Source organism: Salmo trutta, chromosome 38 (genome assembly GCF_901001165.1).
Source record: "Salmo trutta chromosome 38, fSalTru1.1, whole genome shotgun sequence".
Taxonomy (NCBI): Eukaryota; Metazoa; Chordata; class Actinopteri; order Salmoniformes; family Salmonidae; genus Salmo; species Salmo trutta.
In genome coordinates, this window is record NC_042994.1 from 24,723,848 (window position 1) to 24,743,429 (window position 19,582).

The 19,582-nt window shown below is 41.0% G+C and overlaps 1 protein-coding gene across 3 annotated transcripts; it reads left to right on the forward strand.

Moving 5' to 3' along the window:
- The first annotated feature begins 5,186 nt into the window (after window positions 1-5,186).
- Window positions 5,187-19,138, forward strand: LOC115177975 (zinc finger protein 883-like). Of its 3 annotated transcripts, none has more exons than XM_029738984.1 (3): window positions 5,187-5,356; window positions 13,107-13,858; window positions 17,484-19,138. In XM_029738984.1, the coding sequence occupies exons 2-3, from the start codon at window positions 13,177-13,179 to the stop codon at window positions 18,746-18,748; spliced, it is 1,947 nt and encodes a 648-aa protein (XP_029594844.1). In that variant the 5' UTR covers window positions 5,187-5,356; window positions 13,107-13,176; the 3' UTR covers window positions 18,749-19,138. The 3 variants fall into 3 exon arrangements, with proteins under 3 accessions (XP_029594844.1, XP_029594843.1, XP_029594845.1); XM_029738983.1 differs by having other exon boundaries at window positions 5,341-5,426; XM_029738985.1 differs by lacking the exon at window positions 5,187-5,356 and adding an exon at window positions 12,753-12,878.
- Window positions 19,139-19,582: the final 444 nt, after the last annotated feature.

Sequence of the window (19,582 nt, forward strand, 5' to 3'; positions counted from 1 at the left end):
CAGTAGAGTACAGTACGGTACAGTAGAGTTTAATTCAGTTGTGTACATTAGAGTAAAGTAGTGTACAATACAGTACATTATACTGGACTATTCTACTGTACTGAACTATACTTTACTTTCCTGTACTGTGCTGCTCTCTACTGGACTGTGCAGTACTGTGCTGTCCAAACTTGTGAAACATAGATGTCTATGTTTGGGTCAAATCAAGGCCGTACCGTACCAAAAACACATGGCCGGAAGACATTGGCGTCGGTCCGTGCTTAGTGGAATAATCTATCCAGCCTTGTCTAGCGTATTTTGTTTTGTTGACATTTGGAAAGTCTACAGACAAATTTTCTGTTTCCATCAGGCTTGTTATTACATGCATTTTATTCGCATAAGGTTAGATAGAAACCTGGTTACTGACTTGCAGTGGCAACCCATCATTCAGGGCAGAGCCCCACATTTTTAGCAACATTTCATTATATTTTTGGGACTTGCCTGTTTTGCATGTTGTTTTGCTATTAATATGTGTTACATATCTGTTTGCAAACAATGTTAAAAATATATATATATAATTGAGTTAATAAAACCTCATACAAACATGGTCTCTTTTTTGTTTTCTTGAGTAAGGCAGCTCCAAAATGCAGGAGTTTCAGCCTAGCTCAGTGCTTTCTGTGGTGGTGGCGCAAGTGTTCTGTCGCTCAGTGTTCTGTCACTCATTGGGACACTACGTCACCACCAAGTCTAAGGGGAGAGCTCGAAAATTCAAGCCCCTTGGAGGCTACCATAGAGTTACATTAGAAGTGGCCATCCAAGAAGGCTCAAGGTCATTGACCACAGAGATAATGACATTAAATCACATTATATCTATAGTAGCTTTGATTGGACTGATCATGTCAACATCATACTTTCGAAATCTTAGCTAGCAGTCATCATCATATATCAAGTCGACAATCTACTGGCAAATCCTTTTTAATCCTTGTCATATGAAGAGAAATAATGAAGAGAAATTATAGATAAAACGTATTGGTTCTCATCGGCTATTGGACATAAACATTACACAACAAGTTGGAAATCGCAAATTCTACAATGAGTGCTTTGGAAGGAATAAGTGGCTAACTGCAAGCATTACAAAGCAATCATTAGCCTGCTATTTAGTGGAGTGGCTGTGTTGTCCCAAGTCTAAGATTAAGGGTCTCTTTTCCTAGTTTAAAATTATAAACATTCAACATTGGCCATGCTGTCAATGAAGCATGATTTGTGCCACGCTCAAAACAACTGTTAACTCTGAACTACAAAATCTGACTTTAGTGAGTTCAAGACAACTGGGAACTCGGGGAAAAACGAGCTACGACTGGGAAAATACGTTTTGAACTTTCATCACCTCGGAATTGTAAATCGGGAACTCTGACTCTTTCTAGCGCTACGACCTGAAGATCACTGACGTCATTATGATTCAACCTTTTTTTCTTTCTTCGAGTTCCCAGTTGTCTTGAAAGCACCATAAACCCAGAGAATGCCAGACTTTGATTACAAAGTTTGATGACAAAATTTGCCCACGAAGGACCGCCGCGCCACCTTCCTGTTCAAGTGAGCACAGCACAAGGTGAGTCCAAAAATGTATTGTATGCTGCTGCATAAATGATGTAATATGCCAGGGAGATATGTATACTGTAGCTAAGAAAGTAATACTAAGTGTATGTTGTGTAGTAAGCTGTTAGTAGACCATGTGCCTCACCCTAATTTGGTCTATCTTCACCTCTTAATTTCGCCTACTGTTCTGACTTAGTGGTGCACATGTAGCCTATAACCTGTTTTTGAGAAATGTAATCATTGAATATTGTAAGAGCTTTCATTGTCTGCTTATGTGCCCCCTTTACTTATCCTACGGTTCTGACTTAGTGTACAGGGAGAACACTGTAACAACGGCCCATGTTCTGAATTCTGTCACTGTACATTTCAAAAGTGCTGAACAAATAGTTATATTGACTACGTCCGTCCTAGCTCACTCAGTATTGTCTAAATCGAAATTACGGATTGCCTCTTATCCACTTGTCGTCCGCTTATGCCATAGTTTGTACATCTCAATTGCCTGTATAACCAACATTTGTTTAAGCAAGTCAGCCATATCAGCTATGTTTTTTTAAAAGGCAGTAAATGAGGCTGAATGTTTTGCTGCCAGACAAGGCTCCGCTGATAGCCAGGTGTAGGAGTGGTAAGGTGTTGGGACTGCTGTTGGGACTCTGTTGTTGGGACAGCTTTATGTAGGCCCTAACAGTTTGTGGGAACCATTTGTCACCGTTACAGTGCAATTAATGTATTGTTTAGTGTTGTGTTGTATTGTGTAGTGCCCCACCAAGATGTACATGCTAAAATCGCCACTGCTGGAAAGGTAATGATTGGTATTTAAAATAAAAAAATAAAAACTCCCACTAGCCCATGTCTCCACCAATCCAATGATTTTAGATTTGTGGGAAGTAGAATGATTGCACACTTAAGGAGATATTATAACAATGCACCCAATCAAGCAGAGGTTTGAATTCTTCCTGTGGTCTTCAATCTTCACCCAATGAGAACATCTGTACTCTCAACGAGAACTTTGTGGTCCAAGTATATGGAAATATAAACGCAACATGTAAAGTGTTGGTCCCATGTTTCATGAACTGAAATAAAAGATCCCAGAAATTTTCCAGACACAAAAAGCTTATTTCTCCAAAATGTTGTTCACAACTTTTTTACATCCCTGTTAGTGAGCATTTCTCCTTTGCCAAGATAATCCATCCACCTTACAGAAAACACCTAGTGGTCGGTTCCAGATCTCTAAATAAAGGATCTATAGAAAACATCTAGTGAAGAGGTTCGTGATCTCTAAATAAAGGTTCTATAGAAAACATCTAGTGAAGAGGTTCCAGATCTCTAAATAAAGGTTCTATAGGAAACATCTAGTGAAGAGGTTCCAGATCTCTAAATAAAGGTTCTATAGAAAACATCTAGTGAAGAGGTTCCAGATCTCTAAATAAAGGTTCTATAGAAAACATCTTGTGAAGAGGTTCCAGATCTCTTAATTAAGGTTCTATAGAAAACATCTAGTGAAGAGGTTCCAGATCCCTAAATAAAGGTTCAATGCACTGGTTTACAGGACACGTTGAAGGGGGTTTGTGCTCCCGATGGGTTATCTTATTTCATATACTTTCCCATACGTAAAAATAATATATTGACATATTTTATATGTTTAATTCAATTTTATTTAAATATTCCAATATATAATTTTTCCATATGGGTTTATCATTTGATGTATGCTCTAAAGTTGAATTTAGTAATATATGTTAGTGTTTTGATTACATTTTTTACCTATGCACGCCTTTTTTCATGTTAAGAAGTACGTAGTAAGCCTTAGACAAGTAAGCCTCGTAATGTTAATAAAATCACAGAAAAAGCTCTCTCCTCTGAACTTCAAAATTCATTTTTTTCACACTTTATATTTGCCTGAGAACATTCTAAATGCAGCAAAAAAGTCTCCTGAAGTGAGATTACACGAAGCATCATCAGTCATATCTGCTCTAGCAATAGAGTTTAGCATTGGTGGGGAGAAAGAGAGTGTCCCAGCTAATGGTGGATGACGTACAGAGCTGGTGGAAGGAAGTCAAAATTGGAAAGTGTCGCAGTAGCTTAAAATAAAAAATAACATCAAGACTAAGCAGCTGCATTATTAGTGGGATGCGCTGTTGAGCGCTACATCCCGAGGGGTTCGTGCTGATTGTACAGAGATTGTGACAGCCGGTTAAATGGCGTCCCTTGAGAAAGCAAGAACAAGATGTATGTCAGGACAAGTGCAGTATTATCATAAGGAGACGTATACTTGGAATAAGGAGGAGGAATGCAGGGGAAAAGAGAGGCAGGGGAGGTCTAAGAAAGAGAGAGGGAGGAAGATGGTGAGCTTGAGTCAATCACCACCTTCCGGAGACACCTGAAACCCCACCTCTTTAAGGAATACCTGGGATAGGATAAAGTAATCCTTCTAACCGCCCCCCCTAAAAGATTTAGATGCACTATTGTAAAGTGGTTGTTCCACTGGATATCATAAGGTGAATGCACCCATTTGTAAGTCGCTCTGGATAAGAGCGTCTGCTAAATGACTTAAATGTAAATGTTAAAAATGGCGGAAAAAAGGGAGATTCTTTGGTAAAGAAGAATGGTAGAAAGTGTAAGCAGAGGGAGCTGAAGACAGGAGGAGAATTGGAAGTGAATGAGGGCGAAGTATCGGAGGTGGTAGGTGTGGTGAAGTTCTCAGGCGCCCGAGGCTTGAACCGAGGGTCAGGATGAAGATGAGTCTATGACAGTAGGAGTGAAGTTTTTGGAGAAAGTGGACCCTTGCCTTTTTGCTGATCCATTTGTGGTTTCATTGTGGGTGAAAACAGAGTTGGGTGCCTTGAAATCGTTGAGGGTAATGAGAAGTGGTCTTGTGATAATTGTTTGTGTTTCTGCTGGTCAGAGGGAGAAGGCGCTCGGAGTTAAACGAATGGGGGCAAGAAATGGGAATTGTTTTGCTCTCAAGAGAAGGGTGCCATTGAAAGGAGTGATTACTGGGGTAGCAGTAAATGTAAAAGTTGACCAACTGAAGGAGAAGATTCCCGGTGTTTGTGATGCTCGTTGTTTGCTGCGAGGCAGAGTGGTGAAACAGAAGAGTCATTGTCGGTTCTTTTGAGTTTTGATGTTGAGTCTTTGCCCGACAAAGTGATGTTAGGATATATAAGTTAACCTGTGCAAGCTTTTGTACCGAATACATTATGTTATTACAGGTGTCAAGCTTATGGGCATGTGGCAGCAGTGTGTAGGAGGGAGGTTCCTAGGTATGAGAAGTGTGCAGACGGGCATGAGACAAAGGAATGTGTAGCATTGGGGAATGTAGTGGTATGTGTTAATTGTAGGTGTCCCCATGTGGCTGGGGATCAGAAATGTCCCATGCGAGAGAAATATTTATATTTTATTTATTTGTAGATTTTTTTTCGTGAGTCTGGTGTTAGATGGTTGGGTATTTGAAAATATTATTGAATTTTTTTTTTTGAAATCAAGCAAAGTATAAAGAAGTTGTACTCCAGTCTAGTAAGTTGCGGTAATGCAACATATTGGATGCCAACCGCCGTTAAACCTAATCGAATAAGACGTTTACCATTGATATATCGATACTCGATTGGTCTGGTCTGTGTGTGATGACGGCATAGCATACATTGGAACCAAGTAAAGAATGAGGAGCTAGCCCTAACTAGATTAGTCTTCCAACATTGTGGGAATTCCTACATTCAATCTCCAAAATACAGCTTAAAACTGATCTCAGAACAACGTTATCGAAGGAACGTCAAGCGAAAGTCACGAGGTATACTTCTTGTTCAGGTTGGACAGAGACGCGCTAGCCTGTTAGCTAGCTAGCCTTTCTACTGTACCTGGTAGGTAGCAAAGGTTACTAGCACTTCTACTGGAGCCAGTTTGATGTTTTTGTACACCGCCAACCCTGTGAACGATTAGCTAATTTAGGGCTTTGGTTTGATAATAACTTGCTTAACCCTAAAGTGGAACCGACAGCGTTTTAACTACTTTGCAGATATGAAACAAACAGAATCATATCAGTCTAAAATATCAAATTCCCAGTGTATGCTACACAACCAACTTTATAAGAGGTTTTATAAATAGGTACGATTTGACTCAATTCAATGACGTATAGTAAGAATGCAATTCAATGCATGATCGATATAATTCACCAATACATTTCTTGCTATTCCAAAAAATATTGATATCAGGTTGTAAATCACAGCTGGACTGGTACATTGTTTGCTGCATCCATTCGGAATGCACCGTTTCAGTTTCAATGACTCAATATTTCAGACAAAAACGGACGAATGTAACAAAGGCTGGGAATGTCAATACAATCAAACTGGCAATGATCACAAATCAGTCATTACGTGGCTAATAGGCTAGCGCATCTATTTATTTAACAAGTTAAAAGCACGGAACCTAACATTAGCTAGCTGCTGGGAGGATGTCATGTCATTGGAGGAGTGGGTGAGTGACCGACTTTTCCCCCGCATATCGTTTTTCGGTTGCAACAACAAGATGCAGGTGTCATTTGGTTAGCTAGAAATAAATATGAATCGCTTTGCTAGCTAGCTATGATGAACTTGAACGGCTCTTATCCAGTTACCATATCTCTTGCGGTCGTAAAAGTCATTCTTGCAATCTACTCCGATTTCAGAGCACTCTGGTCTGTGTGCGCCTGATGCAGAATAGGTGAATTTACCAATACGCAACACCAGCTGAATATATTACTTTAGAATTTTAACAAATGCCTTGTTCTACACCAGGAGTCGCCAAACCGTCGATCGTGGTCGACAAGTCGATATTGGAAGCATTCCAAGTCGATCGGGAGGAGTTTTCAAAATCAGAGAAAGAAAATCATAAATGTTTTAATTAATTCATTATTTTTTAAGGAGGCTTTTATCACCTTGTTACTATTGAAAGGGAGGACAAGAGGTGAGAACATTTACAACGAGTTTAAACGTTAGGTGCATGATAACAGCATTCCCATTCATAAGCTGGTAGTGAGTTCACTACAGATAGGGCACCAGCAATGCATGGGGTTCATTCGGGCTTCGTTGCAGTGTGCCGTCGTGATTCCGATTTCTCAGAGTTTTTGAACTATCACTGTGTGATCCATCAGCAAGCACTAGCTAGTAAAGTAGTGGACTTGTCTCATGTCATGACACTTGTTGTTATGATTGTTAATTCGATTCGCGCAAATGGACTTCAGCACCGCTTGTTTAAATCTTTATTAGATGAGCTTGACGCCGCATATGGTGACTTGATTCTCCACGCTTGCGTAAGGTGGATGAGTCGCGGGAAAGTACTGCAGCGATTTGTTGACTTGCTGCCCGAGATCAAATCATTTCTGGAGTCACGAAATGAGGAGTATGAGGAATTGTCTGATGATGCATGACTGCTAGACTGAGGTTGCCTCACGGATATTTTCTATTGTATTTCACCTTTATTTATTTCACCTTTATTTATTTCACCTTTATTTAACCAGGTAGGCAAGTTGAGAACAAGTTCTCATTTACAATTGCGACCTGGCCAAGATAAAGCAAAGCAGTTCGACAACATACAACAACACAGAGTTACACATGGAGTAAAACAACATACAATCCAATGATGCAGTAGAAAAAAATAAGACTATATACAATGTGAGCAAATGATGTGAGATAAGGGAGGTAAAGGCAAAAAATGCCATGGTGGCAAAGTAAATAAAGTATAGCAAGAAAAACACTGGAATGGTAGATTTGTAGTTTGAAGAAAGTTCAAAGTTAAAATATAAATAATATGGTGCAAAGGATCTAAATAAATAAATACAGTAGGGGAAGAGGTAGAAGTTTGGGCTAAATTATAGATGGGCTATGTACAGGTGCAGTGATCTGTGAGCTGCTCTGACAGCTGGTGCTTAAAGCTAGTGAGGGAGATAAGTGTTTCCAGTTTCAGAGATTTTTGTAGTTCGTTCCAGTCATTGGCAGCAGAGAACTGGAAGGAGAGACGACCAAAGGAGGAGTTGGCTTTAGGGGTGACCAGAGAGATATACCTGTTGGAGCGCGTGCTACAGGTGGGTGCTGCTATGGTGACCAGTAGGCGGAGATAAGGGGGGACTTTACCTAGCAGGGTCTTGTAAATGACCTGGAGCCAATGTGTTTGGCGACGATTATGAAGCGAAGGCCAGCCAACGAGAGCATACAGGTCGCAGTGGTGGGTAGTATATGGGGCTTTGGTGACAAAACGGATGGCACTGTGATAGACTGCATCCAGCTTGTTGAGTAGGGTATTGGAGGCTATTTTGTAAATGACATCGCCGAAGTCGAGGATTGGTAGGATGGTCAGTTTTACGAGGGTATGTTTGGCAGCATGAGTGAAGGATGCTTTGTTGCGAAATAGGAAGCCAATTCTAGATTTCACTTTGGATTGGAGATGATTGATGTGAGTCTGGAAGGAGAGTTTACAGTCTAGACACCTAGGTATTTGTAGTTGTCCACAAATTCTAAGTTAGAACCGTCCAGAGAAGTTATGCTGGACGGGCGGGCAGGTGCAGGCAGCGATCGGTTGAAGAGCATGCATTTAGTTTTACTTGTGTTTAGCAGCAGTTGGAGACCACGGAAGGAGAGTTGAATGGCATTGAAGCTCGTCTGGAGGGTTGTTAACACAGTGTCCAAAGAAGGGCCAGAAGTATACAGAATGGTGTCGTCTGCGTAGAGGTGGATCAGAGATTCACCAGCAGCAAGAACGACATCATTTATGTATACAGAGAAAAGAGTTGGCCCAAGAATTGAACCCTGTGGTACCCCCATAGAGACTGCCAGAGGTCCAGACAGTAGGCCCTCCGATTTGACACACTGAACTCTGTCAGAGAAGTAGTTGGTGAACCAGGCGACGCAATCGGTTGAGAAACCAAGGCTACTGAGTCTGCCGATGAGGATGTGGTGATTAACAGAGTCAAAAGCTTTGGCCAGGTCAATGAATACGGCAGCACAGTATTGTTTCTTATCGATGGCGGTTACGATGTTGTTTAGGACCTTGAGCATGGCTGAGGTGCACCCATGACCAGCTCTGAACGAGCTCAACTATGAGCTTCAGGGAAAAGACAAAGACGTGGTACACATGATCAGCGCTGTCAATGCCTTTAAGGCCAAGGTGGGTGTGTGGGGTTCTCAGCTGAGGAATGGAAGGCTGGTGCACTTCCTAAACCTGGAGAAAATGTAGCAACACATCAGAAACAAAGATGCTTTTCTCCAGCAAGAATTCTGTTCCCACCTGGAGAAACTGGCATCTGAATTCAGGAGTTCAATGACGTAGGAGAGGTTGTTGCATTCATCTCAAACCTTTTCCTCCCCATTGAGATTGAGGGGGTGTCTGCCAAATTCCAGCAAGTATTTGCTTTACCAATCTGAGTTGACATGGAGATAATTTAATTGCAAAAGGACATAGAGTTGAAAGCAAGATCAAGAGACAGTGACTCTTGGGTTCTTGTAAACACTGAAAAGTTTCCCCTCCTTTCATCCTGCACACTTAAGGTGAAGGCCTACTTTGGATCAACATATCTCTGAGATGGCCTTTTCACAGATGAAAATGATCAAGTCAAAGAGCAGGTCTTGTCGAACTATTAGACGTCTCATGCAGTGTCAGACTTGCTGTGTCAAACTATGAGCCAGACTACAAAGCACTTGCTGATCGTGTGCCATCACATTGAATGTGTGTGTGTGGGGAGGGGATCTCATCCACAGCCATCAGTGAGTGAGTTTTGCCAGTTTGAAATCTATTGTAGGCTATATTGTTTACAAAAGGTTATGATCTGTGTTGTATGCTGTTCAAAAAAGGGAAAGTGAAACAGTACTGTACATGATTGGTTTAAGCCTGTAATTGACTGATTATTGAGGTTATATATGAATGGTAGTAGGCCTGTAATTGACTGATTATTGAGGTTATATATGAATGGTAGTAGGCCTGTAATTGACTGATTATTGAGGTTATATATAAATGGTAGTAGGCCTGTAATTGACTGATTATTGAGGTTATATGAATGGTAGTAGGCCTGTAATTGACTGATTATTGAGGTTATATATGAATGGTAGTAGGCCTGTAATTGACTGATTATTGAGGTTATATATGAATGGTGAATGGTAGTAGGCCTGTAATTGACTGATTATTGAGGTTATATATGAATGGTGAATGAGTAATAGGCCTGTGGAAATATTGAACAATGTAATATGACTGTTATAAAATGTTGAATGATAGTTGCACTTCTGATTATACTATTTGCATAATTAAATGAATACTTTGCTTGTGACTGACAGGTAACAAAATAAAGAATGTCAAAGTGGAACTATATTGTGGCCTTGTGTTTTCGTAATTCTTTTGCAAGTGGTAGATCTTGGTTTACATTTGGACTTGGGATGTGATCTTAGGCTTGAAAAGGTTGGGGACCACTGTTCTACATCATTCCCAAACATTCTATGAATTCAGGAAAATGATCATATCTAAGTGCTCGCTTGTCAAATGTGAAGAAAAAAAAAACAGTGTCATTCTTCCTGGGGGTGTAGTGAATACTACATGAATAAAACCATTTGGCAGCATTTGCATATGCATTTAGATCTTCTTGAATTACTGTTTTGTGAGAAAATTAGAAAAGATGGTGTAAAACTAAACAGCCTTCCTGTATTTTGTTTCAATCAAAGCACGTTCTGCCTGCTGGTGCACACTGTTATCTAACCTTACTAGGAGCACCATTGTGAGAAGTGGCGGAGCTCTGGCAGCACTACACACCCGCAGCCTGCTGCACTGAACCAGCAGGTGAAGTCTAGCCATTTATTTTGCCTTGTGCAAAATTTGGGGATGCAGAAACGAGACCACACGTTTAGCTGTTATATGAAAATCTGGGAATATTTGTCCAAGGAAGTATTTCTGGTTTGTCTCAGGGAATGTAAAACAGTTAGGATGGGAGATGTTTAAAATTGAGTGAAGTAGCAGAAATGTTAAATGACAACTATTGAGCATGGAGAGCCTCTCAAGTTTGACAAAATGAACTTATATCTTTCAGTCTAATATGGCTTTTTGTAGCTCTTACTCAGAAGCTTGCTTTTTAGGAGGCCTACCTGTCCTCTCCAAGTTCAGCTGGAATTTAGCCCGAATAGATAGGTAGAAATATTGTTTGACGATAGGCCTATATACAGCATCCTATGTACATAAATGGACATTATAAAGAGACATATTTTTTGCAAATACAGCAATGGCAGTTGGGATTGCATGCAGGTTTTATTTACATTTTTACCTAATAGGATATGTCTGGCCTGCGAATTCGTAGTTTTTTTAATATGGCCGTGTTCTGATTGTTTGACAAGCCCTGGTTTAATTTAGCATCTGAAGCCTTAGACCCACCCATCTCTTAAATAATTCATTTGGAAGCATGTGACTGTGGCCATGTGCTAAAGCAGGGAGGTAGTGCTTAAAAAACTGAAAAGATTTCAACAATAAAATACTTTATTAACTTCACGTGCTAAAGGTAGTAGTCTACAATTAGGAAAAAATTAAAACACAAAAGGTAAAAGCACTATCTAGTCCTAGGCCTATATCATAAACTCCTGAGTAACTTTGGTTCATGTTATGATGTGGACAAAGCAATCTAGCCTGTGAGCATATTTCTGTCCTGCCCTTTTGGAGCAGGACATGTAATGTCCATGGCATTTTCATTGCAAAAGTCCTGATCTTCTCAAATGTTTGCCGGGTTGTGTCCAGTCCTGGGGATGTTTTCACATCTCTGGGAGGAAGGACGTCAACATTGCACAGCAGCTGAAACCTGGTTCCATCTGAGGGAAAGCTCATTGGCCACAACAACACCACGCTTCAGACAATTAAACCTGTAAAGGACGAAAGCAGACTAAAATAGACAAGACATTCAAACCTTGCATACCATAAATAACACTAATTGACCCCCAAGTCCAAGAAATAAGCTCAAAGACAAAATAGCTGAAGTGTTTCTTGTTCACCCTCGATCATCTCCTTGTACTGATGGTGGAGAGCAGGTTTATGCTGAAAGACAAATTACAGAAAAAGGTGTTGAAACATCTATGAATTAATCTCTTATAGATTGTTTTTTCCTGTTGACCTCTACAGCTGTAATAAAGCACCCTTTACACACTTAACCTGCTTTCTGTCCAATAATGGCAATGCAGACACAAGATTACTAGCTAGATTTACCAAACATTTAGCTTCATAATTACCAGCTGGCTAGATGTAAGTGGTATTCATCTAGCTGGCCAGCTAGTTGAACATGGGAAAAAAAATACCTTAATCTAAAATCTAATAGCTAGCTATTTAGCTATCATTTTATCGTGGCTCGCTAACTAGCCAACTTAGCATGTGTACCTAATCACTTAAAATGGGGTTTGATTAACTTGATAATTGATTAGCATTCGCACCACAGTGGCTATTTTCGGTAGCTAGCTCGTTGATCAAACATTAAAAATATTTTCATAATGTCATGCGTGGCTTAGCACATCAGCAATCAACATTAACAGCAGAATGCAACTGGTCAGCTCAGCTAGCTAGCTGGCTATAGCTTTACCTGTATGCAACTGTCTATCTAGCTAGCAATATAGCTAACAATTAAAAAAAAAAAAAAAAAAACAGTTTGCATAACATATGTAGAATTATGTATATGTCTTAGCATTTTAACTGTAGACTCTTACCGGTGTATGGATAATGATAATTCACGTCAGACTGAAACACTTTCAAAATAATCCTTCCCACTCAGCTTCAACCAGTCCAGACTGCTTTAGCCACAAAAGACAGAGCTGCATCGATACCAGCAGCTGTATTCAGGACAACACTGGTATTGAAAGCTGTAGCTACACGTTACATGTTGTCCATGATGAAAATATGAGTAAATCCAATGGACCTTTCAAATATCTGCTGCAGCAGAGAGCAGGAGGAGCCATTGACAGAGAAGCTTTCCACCCTATTAAGCGCCATCAACAGCTCGATTAACAAGTCTGGTTGTGCTCTAGACTTCCCTTCTCTCAGCGTGACCAGGGCAGCGGCAGTCTGAACACAAAGTAACCCTTTTAGGCCCCACTTCATCCACCCACCCCAATGCCCAGACTAGTGCCAACAACACAGCAGAGAAGACTGAAACTGTATCAGACATCTGCCTCCCCTGGTGTATCTGAAACCGGGGAACATGTATACCAAACCCTGCTCTCCCACTGCCTGGGCTCCTCTGTGAAGGTCTGCAAGTAGGGACCCCATGCCCGCCGTAATTGAAATGGCTCCCTTCCACAGATCTCCCTATATGATGTCATCTTAGTTCCTAGGTATTGATCCAACTAAGGCAAAACACAACAGACGTTAACCACGATCTCATCTTGACATGCATAGCCTTTTCATGTCATTTTGTGACTATACCAACATTAATATTTAATTTTAAAGATGCCTGTATATTCCTAAACCAATTTAACACTCAAAGTAAAAAGAAACAACATTTTAGGGTGAAATGACGGATGCAATCGTTAATGTGTTCTAATCTTTCATTTTCATTACAGGTCATCTAACTGAACTATATCTGTCTTGACATTGACTTCATTGCTGTTGTTGCCACGTGAGCAGGACAATATGAGTGGAGAGAGGGAAACGTTGATGGAGGAAATGGAACAGCGTTTATACACTTTAACCAACGACAGTTTACGCTGCCTGTGTGAACGCAGTGGAATAGGTGGCAAGGATGGCTCTGATGTTCAAGGAAAGAATCACCATCACTCATTGTGCCGTAAAATCCTGGAGGAACTTGGGAAAAATGCAGATTCAATGGAATCGGAGGAGCAGGGAATGTCTTGGTTACTCCGACTGAAAGAGGACATCAGAAAGATACAGGAGGATTGTATCGGTTCACCTTTGAGTCCCAGCCAATCCATTGATGATGATGCTGTAGACTGTGATGAAGAAGGGAACCAGAAGGACATGGATTGGTTACCTAGCAAAAGGTTGGAGGGGGAACCCATGAGTCCCAGCCAATCATTTGATGACGACGCTGCAGACTGTGATGAAGAATGGGATGAGGAGGACAGGGATTTGTTGCGTAGCAAAGGGCTGGAGGTGGAGTCAGCTCCAGAGAGACAGACACCAGAGCAGAGGGAGGAGAGCGTGAGTGGGTCCCCCTCTCTGTCCTCTCCTGGTAATGCCTTACTGCTGGGTCTGAAGAGGGTGTCTGTGCGGCTGGTTGACTGCAGGAAAACACCAGGGTTGAGCGGAACTGCTGGAGGAGACGAGGAGGAGGAAGGAGACGTGATTCATCGAAGTAAGTTTAGCAGGATACCTTTTGTTTTGGTTCTAAGTACCATTGTGAAGTTTAGTTGTTATCTAACATTACAGTGCAGTCCAGGGGCCTCTGATATCAACGTTTTGTAAGTTGCATCAACACATTTTTTCATTGTAGAATCCTTAAACATAGAAGAGAGCAACATGTTGCCAATGGTTTTGATACAATTAACGTATAACCGTGTATCTGACAGTTGTGGCTGAAGACCGAGACCCAGCATGCTTTGAACGTGTTTTGTTTTTACTTTTATATTTTGGTCATTCAGCAGGAGCTCTTATCCAGAGCGAATTTAGTCAGTGCATTCAACTAATGTAGATAAACAACATATCACAGTTGTAACAATAAAAATATATTTCTGTAACCGTTACTGAGAATGTTATTGAATACTGAACAAAAATATAAAATGCAACAGGCCCTGCCAGTCAGAGTTAGTTTTTCCCCATAAAAAGGCTTTATTACAGACAGAAATACTCAGTTTCATAAGCTGTCTGGGTGGCTAGTCAGACAATCCTGCAGATGAAGAAGCCGGATGTGGATGGCTTGGTCTGGCATTGTTACACATGATTTTCACTTGTGAGGCCGGTTGGACGTACTGCCAAATTCTGTAAAACGACTGTAAAATGCCTAGAAGGCTAGCATCCCGGAGTCGCCTCTTCACTGGTGTCGTTGAGACTGGTGTTTTGCGGGTACTATTTAATGAAGCTGCCAGTTGAGGACTTGTGAGGTGCCTGTTTCTCAAACTAGACACTCTAATGTACTTGTCCTCTTGCTCAGTTGTGCACCGGGGCCTCCCACTCCTCTTTCTATTCTGGTTAGAGACAGTTTGCGCTGTTCTTTGAAGGGAGTAGTACACAGCGTTGTACGAGATCTTCAGTTTCTTGGCAATTTCTCGCACGGAATAGCCTTCCTTTCTCAGAACAAGAATAGACTGATGAGTTTCAGAAGAAAGTTCTTTGTTTTTGGCCATTTTGCGCATGTAATTGAACCCACAAATACTGATGCTCCAGATACTCAACTAGTCTAAATAAGGACAGTTTTATTGCTTCTTTAATCAGGACAACAGTTTTCAGCTGTGCTAACATAATTGCAAAAGGGGTTTCTAATGATCAATTAGTCTTTTTTTAAATGATAAACTTCGATTAGCTAACACAATGTGCCATTGGAACACAAGAGTGATGGTTGCTGATAATAGGCCTCTGTACGCCTATGTAGATATTGCATTAAAAATCATCCGTTTCCAGCTACAATAGTCATTTACAACATTAACAATGTCTACACTGTATTTCTGATCAATTTGATGTTATTTTAATGGACAAAAAAATGTCCTTTTCTTTCAAAAACAAGGACATTTCTAAGTGACCCTAAACTTTTGTACGGTGGTGTATAAGTCAAGCAAACGTTCAACAACAGCCCTTTCGCTAAGAATCCTGTTGTCTGCTATCGTCTACTTTTACCTGACACCCACTTGAAACATAAAGGTCTGAGTCCAGATGTTTTTATCGGGTGAAGACTAAACATGAAAAGTGCTTGACCTTGTATATTATGAGATGTATCCTTTATTCCAGTTTTGTGAGACCTTTTATAATTTTTTAAATCCTAATTATGATTTGTAAAGCTCATTTCCCACACTCAATGCGCATACATTAAAACATATTATTATACTTACAAAATATATACAGTACCAGTGAAAAGTTTTAGAACACCTACTTATTCAAGGGTTTTCGTTATTTTTACTGTTTTCTACATTGTAGAATAATAATGAAGACATCAAACCTATGAAATAACACACATGGAATCATGTAGAAACCTAAAATGTGTTAAACAAATATTGATGACAGCTTTGCACTCTTGACATTCTCTCAACCAGCTTCATGAGGTAGTCACCTGGAATGCATTTCAATTAACAGGTGTGTTTGTGGAATTATATTCCTTCTTAACGCGTTTGTGTCAATTCAGTTGTGTTGTGACAACGTAGGGGTGGTATACAGAAGATTTGGTAAAAGACCAAGTCCATATTATGACGACAACAGCTCAAATAAGCAAAGAGAAACGACAGTCCATCATTACTTTAAGACATGAAGGTCAGTCAATCCGGAAAATTTAAAGAACTTTAAAAGTTTATTCTAGTGCAGTCGCAAAAACCATCAAGCGCTATGATGAAAATGGCTCTCATGAGGACCGCACAGGAAAGGAAGACCCAGAGTTATCTCTGCTGCAGAGGATAAGTTCATTAGAGTTAACTGCACTTCAGATAGCAGCCCAAATGAATGCTTCACTAGTTTCAAGTAACAGTCAGATATCAACATCAACTGTTCAGAGGAGACCGCGTGAATCGGGCCTTCATGGTCAAATTGCTGCAAAGAAACCCCTACTAAAGGACACCAATAATAAGAAGAGACTTGCTTTGGCCAAGAAACACTATCAATGGACATTAGACCGGTGGAAATCTGTCCTTTGGTCTGATGAGTCCAAATTTGAGATTTTTGGTTCCAACTGTTGTGTCTTTGTGAGACGCAGAGTAGGTGAACGGATGATCTCCGCAGGTGTGGTTGCCATCGTGAATCACGAAGGAGGAGGTGTCATGGTGTGGGGGTGCTTTGCTGGTGACACTGTTGGTGATTTTTATTGAGAATTCAAGGCACACAACCATTATGGCTACCACAGCATTCTGCAGCAATACGCCATCCCATCTGGTTTGCGCTTTGTGGGACCATCATTTGTTTTTCAACAGGACAATGATCCAAAACACACCTCCAGGCTGTGTAAGGGCTATTTGACCAAGGAGAGTGATGGAGTGCTGCATCATATAACCTGGCCTCCACAATCCCCCGACCTCAACCACTTTTAGATGGTTTGAGATGAGTTGGACTGCAGAGTGAAGGAAAAGCAGCCAACAAGTGCTCAGCGTATGTGGGAACACCTTCAAGACTGTTGGAAAAGCATTCCTCATGAAGCTGGTTGAGTGTGCAAAGCTGTCATTAAGGCAAAGTGTGGCTACTTTGAAGAATCTAAAATTACACTTTTTTGGCTACTACATGATTCCATATGTGTTCATAAATTTGATGTTTTCACAATTATTCTGCAAATATAGTGTCCCGTGTGGCTCAGTTGGTAGATCATGGTGTTTGCAACGCCAGGGTTGTGGGTTCAATTCCCACGGGGGACCAGTACGGAGAAAAAATGTATGAAATGTATGCATTCACTACTGTAAGTCGCTCTGGATAAGAGCGTCTGCTAAATGACTAAAATGTAAATGTAAAATAGTAAAAAATAAAGAAAAACCTTTGAGTGAGTACGTGTGTCCAAACTTTTGACTGGTACCGTGTGTATATATATCTTTGTTTTGTTATAAAAAAAAATGTTTTTAACGGTAACCGTAGTCCTTTAGTCGGCCTATAACCGTTATTCAAAATTCCATGAACTATTTGATAACAATACTTCTCAAGGACTGGTTTTGCATGAAGAAGATTTTTTTTAAATCCTAAATTACAGTGCAGTCTAGGGAATTCTATTATCTGATGAATGGTTTTGACAATACCTCAATATGATGTAACTTCTCTAGGACGATATTCAATGTTTTGATTGTTTTTCATTGTTCACACAGGAAAAAGACGTGGCTATTGTCGATCCTCTGGGGAGCCTCAACAACATCATGATGCTGATGACCCAGACTGGAGTCTCTCCAAATCAAAACACGTCAACAAACAACTGCAGAGACGTAAAGGGAAGAAACCTCACTACTGCTGCACTCAGTGTGGGAAGAGTTTAGCTGGTCCAGCGCAACTTAAAATGCACCAGAGAATCCATACAGGAGAGAAACCTTACCGTTGCTCACAGTGTGGAAAAAGTTTCAGTCTAAAAGGTTATCTTGAAATGCACCAGAAAACACATACAGGGGAAAAAATTCACCACTGCTCTGACTGCGGGAAAAGTTTTGCACAAAACTCCACTTTAAAAGCACACAAGCAAACACACAAGCCTGCTGCAGAAAGGCCTTACCAATGCTCCTTCTGCGAGAAGAGGTTTTGTATTTTGGCAACCTTTAATTTCCATATGAAAATGCACACCGAAGAGAAACCGTTCCGATGTTCTGACTGCGGAATGCGGTTCATTCATTTCAGTTTACTGAAATCACATGAACATAAACACAAGCCCTCCACCGAAAGGCCCTTCCACTGCTCTGAATGCGGGGTGCGTTTTACTACAAAAGGAAATCTTAAATTTCACCAGCTGACGCACAACCGGGGAGAGAGACCTTACCGCTGCTCTGAGTGTGGGAACTCTTTCTCTCATCCGGTGTATCTGAAGAATCACCAGAAAAGGCACAGTAAAGAGAAGTCTGTTGTCTGCGACCTGTGTGGAAAGATCTTCAACCATCCTGACGACTTCAGAATTCACATGAAGATACACCGAGGAGTGAAACCATACAACTGCTCCGACTGCGGCAGCAGCTTCATATTCCACCGCCGTTTAATAACACACCAGCGTGTGCATACTGGAGAGATGCCTTATGTTTGCAATCACTGTGGGAGGAGGTTTTCACTGTCTCGTACTCTGGTGAATCACCAGCGAACGCACACTGGGGAGAAACCTTACCACTGTTCTTTCTGCGGGAAGAGCTTCAGTCGGTCACAAAACCTAGCTGCACACAAGAGAACTCATACTGGAGAGAAGCCTCACGCTTGTGATCAGTGTGGGAAGAGGTTTTCCCGAACCGACGCATTGGCTGTACACAAACGCACCCACACCGGAGAGAAGCCTTACAGCTGTGATATATGCGGGGAGAGGTTCACATATTTAGTAGCCATGTTGAAACATAAGAAAGGACATGGACATCCTGCCGATGCACTCTATGCTGAACAGCCTTAGAATGATCGAAGCTCTATGAATAGACTTTTTTGTCCATTGTTTTACTTTTAAACTAAAGTGATTTGTCTTTTTGCTTACAATCTACCCCTCTAGAGAGACACAAGCCCACAGTGTGGCAGGTAGCCTAGCGGTTAGAGCTTAGGGCCTGTAACCGAAAAGTCACTTGTTCTAATCCCCGAGCCGATAAGGCAAAAAATCTGTTGCTGTGCCATTGAGCAAGGCACCTAACCCTAATTGCTCCTGGGTCGCCGTTGATAATGGCTGACCCTGGCCGCGACTCCACTCTGCGATGGCATTTCAGGGGAAGTTGGGATATACAAAAAACACATGACCAATTCACACGTGTATATAAGACACACTTGTACATGTGTGAAATAAGGACAATATAAACACCAAATTATTATTATTGTTACAAACACACAGGAAGACACACACACACACACATGGGTTGGGAGCAGAGGGTCCGCAGCTTTGCATTTGAGAGTGGTTACTTAAGGTTACGTTTCCTCAGCCCCGTCCCACAGCTGCCGTTGGACTGAAACACAAAGCCAGGATTGTGACTTTAAACTGCCTGAAATTACAGGGTTGTGTACATACATTCAGTATCTGACAGGGAGACCTAACCTCTGAGGCTCTCCTAGTCCTGGGTGGAGTTTCCCATAGCTACAGATCTATATAGGATCAGCTTCTTCACCACAAATCCTAGCCTTAAAGCCCCTGTCAGTCTTTGTAATTTTACACTATGAGGTCGAAAGAACACTCTGAAATTGTGAAAATTATGATAATGCCCATTTTGTGTAAGTGCATTTTATTTATTTATCAAAATGCCTTTTT